The sequence below is a fragment of the Thamnophis elegans genome, chromosome 4 (assembly GCF_009769535.1).
Source record: "Thamnophis elegans isolate rThaEle1 chromosome 4, rThaEle1.pri, whole genome shotgun sequence".
NCBI classification, from domain to species: Eukaryota; Metazoa; Chordata; class Lepidosauria; order Squamata; family Colubridae; genus Thamnophis; species Thamnophis elegans.
Window position 1 is genome coordinate 77,758,310 of NC_045544.1, and position 9,621 is coordinate 77,767,930.

The 9,621-nt window shown below is 42.3% G+C and overlaps 1 protein-coding gene across 1 annotated transcript in view; it reads right to left on the bottom strand.

Moving 5' to 3' along the window:
* The window catches only part of NFKBIE (NFKB inhibitor epsilon), a 35,080-nt gene extending 31,022 nt beyond the window's left edge, over window positions 1–4,058 (bottom strand). Inside the window, exon 1 of the mRNA XM_032215446.1 lies at window positions 3,487–4,058. Within this exon, the coding sequence (XP_032071337.1) occupies window positions 3,487–3,872 (386 nt within the window). The 5' untranslated portion in view covers window positions 3,873–4,058. The remainder of the gene's footprint in view (window positions 1–3,486) is intronic.
* Window positions 4,059–9,621: the final 5,563 nt, after the last annotated feature.

Genomic DNA, 9,621 nt, shown 5'->3' on the forward strand with positions numbered 1-9,621 from the left:
AATTCCCCAGCCAGCTATGCTATGTAGCCATCCTCTTCCAGATAGATCAGCTGCAAACACTAGTTTTCACGAACCAGCTTCATTATGGAACTATTAAAAAAAAAACAGGAAGTAGAAATCTGAAGCCACAAACTCCTGTTCTTTCATCATTAGAACTGTCATGAGGAAGTGATGATTGTCCATTGCTGTGAAATAGTGAATAAAAAGAATTTTAGCCTTGCTAAACTGGATTCCCAAAGACCCAGCAAACTAGCAGCTACTCTTTTCAATGGGACAGGGAGGAATAAGATACATATACTCCATGCTTCTTTAACATACATACAGATTTTTAAAGTTTAACAAAGAAAGGAGTAATGAAATCTCTTGCATTGGGCTGGGAAGAGAGAAAGCCCAGCCTGCCCCAAACTCTCACCCTGCAACCCACAACTTTAGGTAACTCACATTTTGCATTTATCCTTTATAATGAGAATATCTTTTATATTTGCCCCTGTAGGTCAGCTGTCCCAGTTCCTTAAATAAGGAAAGACCACAGGAAGGAAAAGTGCAAATTCCCCCCAAGTTTCCCCATCGTGAGCAAATATAATCCCCATCGTTTCCGTTTCTTCCATTAGCCTTCCCTAACCTGATCTCCTTCTGAGGTGCTGGCTAACAGGCTTCTTGTAATCACCCAGCTCAGCCACAATAAAAAAACTCTGCATAGCTAGAGAAAAAGCACAGCAGAAGGTTAGCACCACCAGGAAAACTAGAGATGCCCAAAGCAATAAGTAAAGTTAGTTTTGAATTTCAGGACACAGATTACCACTGAAAAAGTCTAAAGCAGAGGGAGGAAGCCTAGGAAGAATTTCAGGCAGAAAGGAGATGAGGACAAGAGCCTGAAGCTCTTATGATATATGGTTTTTGTTGTTAGTTGCAAAGTTGTGTCCAACCCATCATGACCCCATGGACAACATTCCTCCAGACCTTCCTGTCCTCTAATATCCTCTGGAGTCCATTTAAGTTCATGCCGACTGCTTCAGTGACTCCATCCAGCCACCTCATTCTCCATAGTCCCTTTTTTCTTATGCCTCCATCATTTCCAGCATTGGGCTCTTCTCCAGTGAGTCCTTCCTTCTCATTAGATGGCCAAAGTACTTGAGTTTCATCTTCAGGATCTGACCTTCTAAAGAGCAGTCAGGGTTGATCTCCTCTATGAGTGACTGGTTTGATCACCCAAGGGACTCCCAGGACTGATTTTTGCCTAGCCCCAATTTCACCCTGTTCCCATTGCTTTTACTCTTGGAAGGAATTAGCTTGCTTGCTTTTTTCCTCTTTTTTTGGTTCCCTTCTTGGCAGAGAAAATAAAGTAAGAATGAACCATGGAAGCCACAGCAGCTGCTTTTTCTTCTCTCAACACCTTTCTCCGCTCATGATTTGTGATCCATTCAGCTCCCACCCCACCCCATTTATGACATTAGCAATGGTGGGGAAGGAAGGGCAAAGCAGGCAAAGGAAAGGAGAAAGAGACTTAAGGCAGAAGCAAGTAAGAAAGTATTGCAATCTTTCCCATGTGGTGCCCTCCAGATGTGTGGGATTATCTTCCATGTGCCAACCCCAGTTGTCATGCTCTTTCTTCATTCAGTTCTCCTCTGAAATGTTTGTTTCTCTTTTCTATTTAACTGCATGTAGTTTATACATTAGTTTAATGCCATGTTTCTTAACCTTAGCAGCTTTAAGATGAGTGGACTGCAACTCCCAGAATTCCACAGCCAGCTTTGCTGGCTGTGGAATTCTGGGAGTTGAAGTCCACCCATCTTAAAGCTGCTAAGGTTAAGAAACACTGGTTTAATGTATTGTTACTGTGCAAATGCTTTTGGATAGGAAGCAACATAAAAAGCTATTTACTAATATACCATTCTTCACCACATTATTTGTTCTGTTTATAGAAACAAAAAATGAAGCTCATGTTGCATTTTCCATGTGCTAAGGAACAAAACCCCTATCTTCTAGTTATGGAAGACTAGCAATACATGTAACAGGCCCATTCAGGGAGGGGAGGAGGTTAACCAAATCTGCAGGATCACAACAGAGAAGAAAAGGGGATCTAATTCTAAAATCCCAGGTCTTCACATACAAAGAAGGCTGTAAAAATAAGAGCGTATAAATGGCAATGATCATTAAAGTGAATGTGTTTCACTCTTCACATTAAGAGAATGGAAGTGGAGCAACGTGTCAGAAGAACTTTCAATCACAGCCCCAATTCACTATTGCTAGAAGAACATTCGTCTCTATAAAGGATGCCTAATAGGAGAGAGTTTTGGGTCAGTTTGGGTTTTCCCAGTTGCAATGTATGGCTGTGAAAGTTGGACCATAAGAAAGGCTGAGCGCCAAAGAATTGAGGCCTTTGAACTATGATGCTGGAGAAGACTCCTGCGAGTCCCTTGGACTGCAAGACAATCAAGACAATCAGTCCTAGAGGAGATCAACCCTGATTGCTCTTTAGAAGGCCAGACCCTGAAGATGAAACTCAAATGCTTTGGCCATCCAATGAGAAGGAAGGACTCACTGGAGGCTAATGGGAAAGATTGAGGACAAAAGAAGAAAGGGATGACAGTGAATGAGGTGGCTGGATTGAGTCACTGAAGCAGTTGGAGTGAGCTTAAATAGACTCCAGAGGATGGTAGAGGACAGGAAGGCTCTGGGAAAGCTGCACAGGGGGTCATGATGGGTCCGACACGATTTCGCAACTAACAACAAACCCTGTGTAGAGTTCCTCAGCAGCTTTCCCAGAGCCTCTTGCCTCTCTGTTCTATAGACTGTTGTCTCCACAAGAGCCACTTCAAGCTATAGACAGGTTAACAACATATAGGCAAACGCCTATTAGAAGCACAAGCCAACACTGACTCAAGAAATTTAATAAATACTTGGCAGGTTGTGAGAGGAGGAACAGGGTTTCATAATTTTTTTTCTCTTCCTATCATCTGTTCCAAACCTCAGCTTCATTGTGTGAGCGTGGTTTCAATACAGTTATGCACATATTGACTAGGCTTCTTACTGTATGATGAGAAGTGACCAAATACATATGTTGATATGCAGGGTGAAAAACCATAACTTATTCTCTTCTCCCCATCCCAGGCAGATACAATAGTTCTTAATAAATAGTTCTATATTGGGTCACCTTAAAAAAACAGAGGAGTTCACCCAACTCATAATATATTGTAACCCTGCCTGTGTCTTTCCTGTATTCTCCATCTTGCAGATAACACGTGCATAGGTGACTGCAGGCAGGGTCCCTGTTTGTATGGCCAACTCACAGATGTGGTGCGGGAAGCAAACCACACACCCCCACATAAAAACGGAAAGGGTTTCCCTCCCTTAAACTTCCAGGTTTCAGTAATAAGGGTTTGTTACGCCAAATAAGCAGACGCGGATGCAAGAATCGCGCAGCAACGCTTAACACAGCGTCGTCCGGCTGTCAACCGCGTATAGGGACGCATCGGGGTCACTCACGTGTCTCCGTCCTCGGATAGGAAATCAAGGGTCTTCAGCAGCTGATGCCTGAGCCTCTCCTCCTGCTCCTCTTCCTCCTCCTTCTCCAGGTTCGGCTCCCCTTGCAGCCCAGTTAAGGACTCCACAATAGAGGAAGAGCCGTAACTCGAATCAAGCCTCTCGTCTGCCGGCTCTTCTTTGCCTGGACTGGGAGTTCCAGGGATTTTATCCAGCGGAATCCTTCCGGCAGTAGCCGGGGACCGGGGCTCCGCTTCCCCAGGCTGGCCAGACAGGGAACGGATAAAATCGATACCCGAGTCGCACTGTCCTTCTTCCAGGTACGCGCCGCCGCCGCCGCCTTCCAGCAGCATCTCTTTCTTCTCCCCGTAACTCTGAATCTCCGACATGGTCCCCAGCGCAGGAAGCCGGCGTGGCTCTCCCCCAGGAAAGACGCGGGGCCCCGGGCGTTTAGAAGACCGGCACACGCAAAGTCCGAAAACGAGGAGAAGCTGAAAACCCCGGAAAGCTCATGCCCAGAACACAGCAAACCAAAAGCCTGTGTAAAAGAAAGAAGCAAGCAGAACTACCTGCTCCGCCCGAGTTCCTCCCAGCAGCAATAAAATCCGCCTCTTCTCCCACCCCCTCGTGGGAGGGCGCCACCTGGCGGCGCGAGTGAAAACGACTTCCTCCTCCGCTGGCCTTGGGATCCCGACTCTTGCTCTGTTTTCCGCACTGAGGTCACACTGGAGTGAAATTCAGCAGGTTCTGACAGGTTCTGGAGAACCCCTAGTGGAAATTTTGAGTAGTTCGGAGAACTGGCAAATACCACCTTTGACTGGCCCCAGAATGGGGTGGGAATGGAGGTTTTGCAGTATCCTTCCCCTGCGCACTCACCAAGCCACACTCACAGAATCTGTAGTAAAAAAATTTGAATTTCACCACTGGGTCACACTTGCCCTCTTTTCTTTCTTTCTTTCTTTCTTTCTTTCTTTCTTTCTTTCTTTCTTTCTTTCTTTCTTTCTTTCTTTCTATATTTAATTTGTCACTTATGTACAATATAACAGGAATAAGAATAAACATGAATAAAAATACAGGAAATGGGTACAAATAAATGGGGACAGTAGGACAGGGATGTTAGGCACACTGGTGCACTTACGCACGCCCCTACAGACCTCTTAGGAATGGGGTGAAGTCTACAATATACAGTTTAAGGTTAAAATTATGGGGGTTTTAGGAGGTAACAACAGAGTCAGGTAGTGCATTCCAGGCATTGACCACTCTGTTGCTGAAGTCGTATTTTCTGCAATCGAGTTTGGAGCGGTTTACCTTGAGTTTGTATCTATTATGTGCTCGTGTAGTATTGTGGTTGAAGCTGAAGTAGGGTTAGGAAGATACCAAAATGGAACTTTTCCAAATAGCATTTGTGCATTGAGACGATGTCATTGGGGTTGAATGTATTGAATTTGAGGTTGGGTGTGAATTTATTTCATTTTTTCCTCCCCGGTTTAATAATGTACTGTCGCCGTTTTATCGTTTTCATTTACGGTGGATGTCTTAACGTTGTGGAAACATCTTGGCTGAATTACAGAGTTAGAATAACTTTATTGTCACTTTGAATGCACACTAATCGGCATACATTAAAATGGAATTTCGTCGCATACACAGCTCTCTCCTAAAGGTGCTTTTTCAGGAAGCAGCACTGACAGGATTACCAGCTGTCTGCAAGGAATATAAATCCTTCCATTCCCCATATCCTTTCAGAGCTGAAGAAGCTTCTTGGATGAGAAGCGAAAGGTCTTCAAAGGAAAAAAACAAGAAAGTCCAGTTACCTCCTGAAAAAGCACCTTTGGGGCAACCATGACCTGGGTGACTGAGAATCTCTACAGACACAGCTCCATGAATACATCTCTAACTAAACAGAATGAATAAATGTGGGCCGGGGCAGACGTTAGAAAGCAACCCAGCTCAGCAGTTTTTAGATGCTGAACTTAATAAATCCGTATGATCCTCAGCCAATCTGTCCTCAGCCACAATGGGGTTGCAAACAACAGACAATTCCTATTTAGAGGAAAAGGAGGATTTTTCCGGCCCTGCCACCTACATTCCAGAACATGAAGAGAACTTGAGTTCTTGTGATCTTTATAGAAATGTACATGTGAAAATGCATGCACATTCAGGAATAATTTCTCTTCCAGCCGGCTTCATGTGTTCAATGCTGTATACAAATACAAGTAGTGTCACAACAGTTCATTCAGTGACTGTTGGAAGTTACAACGGCCCTGAAAAAAGTAACTCAAGACCATTTTTCACACTTAACAATGGTTGCAGCAACCCCCCCTCGGTTCATGTGATCAAAATTCAGGTGCTTCGCAACCGACTCGCATTTATGACGATTGCAGTGTTTCGGAGTCAGGTGATCATTTTTTGCAACCTTCTGACAATCAAGGTCAAGGGGGAAGCCAGATTCATTTAGCAACTGGGTTATTAATTTTAACAACTGCAGTGATTCACTTAACAGCCGTGGCAATAAAATGGGGCAAAACTCACTTAACTGTCTCACTCCTGGAGAAGGGCGGCATACAAATAAACCAAATACAAATACACTTTGCAACAAAATTTTTGGGCTCAAGTTGAGGACTACCATATTTGTACAAAAGCCAGAATAAAGCTAAAGTCACAACAACAGATTTGCAGGCAAAAATTTATTACAACACTTTTTGTAACTACTCATTGTACACTTTGTGCATATATATGAATTTATCCAAGTTTGATGTGAATTATTGGATTACATATTGCATTTTAGCCATAGCAAGACTAACATCACTGTAAATGAATTACAGGAGTATGTGCATTGGATATGTTCTCATATGTACTCTACTATAGGATCTAATTTACAAATATTGAGAGATCTGTAACTTGCATGAACATTTAGAAACATTCCTTTCTTTTCATATTTTAAAAGAAAGCCCAGGAACTCATACAGCCAGGAACTATAGGCAACAATAACTTGCAACAAGAATTTTTCACTGCCTTAGGAGCTACAGGAAATTTACTATTGCTCCAGGACTTATCGGCAGGCAGCTCCAGCAAAATAAATTAAACTAAACAACTATATTTTAACTTCACAAGTGTAGAATGAACCTGGTCCACATACTATTTTCACTGTTGCATAAATCCAGGAAATTGTGTGAATTGAGTAAGCATGATTCAGTGAACCATGAGGAAGGGTGACATCAGTGTCTGTATGATCAAAGTCATCACAATATTGTCAACTACAGCAAGAAAAATTACATACCACCAAAGCAATAATGTGAATTATAAAGCTAGTACAAACAAATTGCTTAACCCTGTTTAACAGATTGGCATCTTAAAATCTGCTTTTAAAGTAGTCAGTGGCTTCAGTTTTTATCCTCTGACCTTGTTGCTACAATAGTGCTGGACTGCAAAAAAACAAAACAGTATAAACTTTTTTTCTTGGAGTCTCTCCACTGTGTTATAATTGAAGTTATAAAATTGATCTGTAGGTAGAAGACTGAATCTGAGTGGCAGAGAGATCAGAATTTCTTGGATTTAATTCCTGGTATCTTGAAAGTAGACACAGGTTTGAATACTTAAAATCATTTATTTCAATCAAACATTGCCAATAGAATCTAGGGCAGTAATGGCGAACATTTTAGACACTGAGTGCCCAAACTCTGCACGTGTGCATGCCCAAACTGAAAGGTGTGTGCACACGCATGAATGTACCAGGGGTGGGTTCCTGCCAGTTCTAACCTCTTCTATAGAAGAGGTTCACAAATCTACCGTGCTGTTTAGAACTGGTTCCAGCTCCCCCCCCCCACCCGTCCGCACCACGCTTGCCCCATCCGCCACTCACTGAATGGATGGCTCACCAATCGCCCTGCCCATCTCTAAGAGTCCTGTCTAAAACTTAAAGTCTTAAACTGTCAAGTTTGAACACCCCTGGGTTTTTTTTTTCTAAAGGGTTAGAGGTGCAAGGGTTTTGTAACTTGACAGCTTTAATACTTGCACACTTCAATGCCAGAGTTCCTGAGCCAACATGACTGGAGGAGGAATTCTGGGAGTTGAAGTCCATAAGTCTTAAAGCTGTCAAGTTTGAACACCCCTGGGATCTTTTTTTCTAAAGGGTTAGGTGCAAGGGTCTTGTAACTTGACAGCTTTAATACTTGCACACTTCAATGCCAGAGTTCCTGAGTCAACATTTTTGTTGCTAATCAAGAGTGTTGTTAAGTGAGTTTCACCACATTTTACAAGCTGGCCATGCCCACCCAGTCACATGACTGCCAAACCACTCCCACAAAGCAGGCCACACTTCCAGAGAAGAGGTTCTAAAAAAATTTGAAACCCACCACTGGAATGTACACAAGTGCCAACATACGCACATGTTCATGCACTCTCATGCACACACGCATGCGCAGACATGCACACATGTGCAGCAGAGACCCAAAGCTGGTCAGTGAGAGGCAGGGCATCCCAACACCGGTAATGTGGCAAGAGGTAAGATTTTTTTTCCTTTGTGAGCTTCTGTTTCATTGTTTGCAGGGAAACAGAAGCTCATGAAAGAAACGCCACGGAGATCCAACCTGGGGCGAATAGCATGTGTGCCAGCAGAGAGGGCTCTGCGTGCCACTTCTGGCACACATGTCACAGGTTCGCCATCACAGATCTAGGGTTTTGGTTTGTTTAACTGCAAGATATTCATGATCCCATGAAATCTATGGAGAACTTTGACATCCATACCAAGACTCAGAGTCCCTCTGAGAGTGAGATGAGCTACATTTAAATATGATAAATAAATAAGACCCACTTGATTGATACAGCTCTAGTTTACAAAGCCTCCTTGTAAAACTTTATGTAGTTAGACCCAACACCGCTTCTCCATCCACCTCAGCTAAACCAAATGGAATCAGACACATACTGGACCAGGGCTTGGCTGGAGTGAGTAATACACACCAGGAAGGCCAGTGTAGTGAGACTGACTCTTGAGAAGACAAACTGCAGGTAGTTTCTGTATCCAGAAAGTCAAAAGACAGTTTGTTTGGGGGATGGGGGGTTTCCATGGTCAGGAAGAAGCAATCATCATCAGTCCTTGCGGGGAAGGGACTCACACAATTAGCTTTTTCACTGGAGGCATAGATAGACACAGTGGCCAAGAGTGACTACTTGTAGCTCCAGCTGATTCTTCTGCTATATTTTGGGGGGTAATTTACCTTATTGATTTCCTATTTGAATTGTTATAATGTTCTCTAAGCCTTGTTTACAAGTTTCCCTTCCTGCAGAGTGCAGCTACTCAGTTGCTGAATGACAAACAGAGCCAGAGTCATATTATACCCAATTTATTCCGATTGCTTGTTTTTAATGCAAAGTCCAATAAGTGACATTGAACAATGAAGATCCGTAGGCTTCTATTTACTGCATGTCTGTGTGTACCAGTTTAGATTATCGGTACATGTCCTACTTATGGTGCTGTCTATGGGTAGGTTCCAGAAAAATGGGGAAACATAGGTAAGCAGGAGAAGAATATATGATTTTTTTAAAAATCACAAAAAGATTTAGGTTCACATAGTGCCATATATTAGGTCTACTTAAACATGGCTTTTGAATGTTTTGGAATCATAATTTGTTAAGCCATAGATCATTGTTTTAAATTGCACCAGTTTTTTGCTCATATAACATGCTAAGTGGAAGTCAAACAGACCACAATATATTAGCTAACATAAATTTCATAGATCATTGGTTCTTTCTTGGTCTTTCTCAGGGCTGTTAGTAACCATTAATCTAAGTATACTGTAGAAATTTCCCAAATAAGAAATATGGCTTCAAATAACTTGTTCGTTAAGATTTCTTTAATTAGCAGATAAATCAGAAGGAATTCAGGAGTAGAATTATTCTCACAGGCTCATTAGTCATGTTAGCCAATTAAAATGAATACTTGAAGGGAATGATGAACTTTGTTAGGCCTGAACTGCATTAAAACTTTTTTATTTATCTGTCCTTATGTGAATAGTAGAGAATGATTGGATTCTGAGCTACCAATCATTGAATAGAACAAGAATAGTAAAATCATAAGGTTGGAAGAGACTTTAGAAGTCATTTATTCTAATGCCTATTTTCTTTTTATGACTAGGAGAAGGA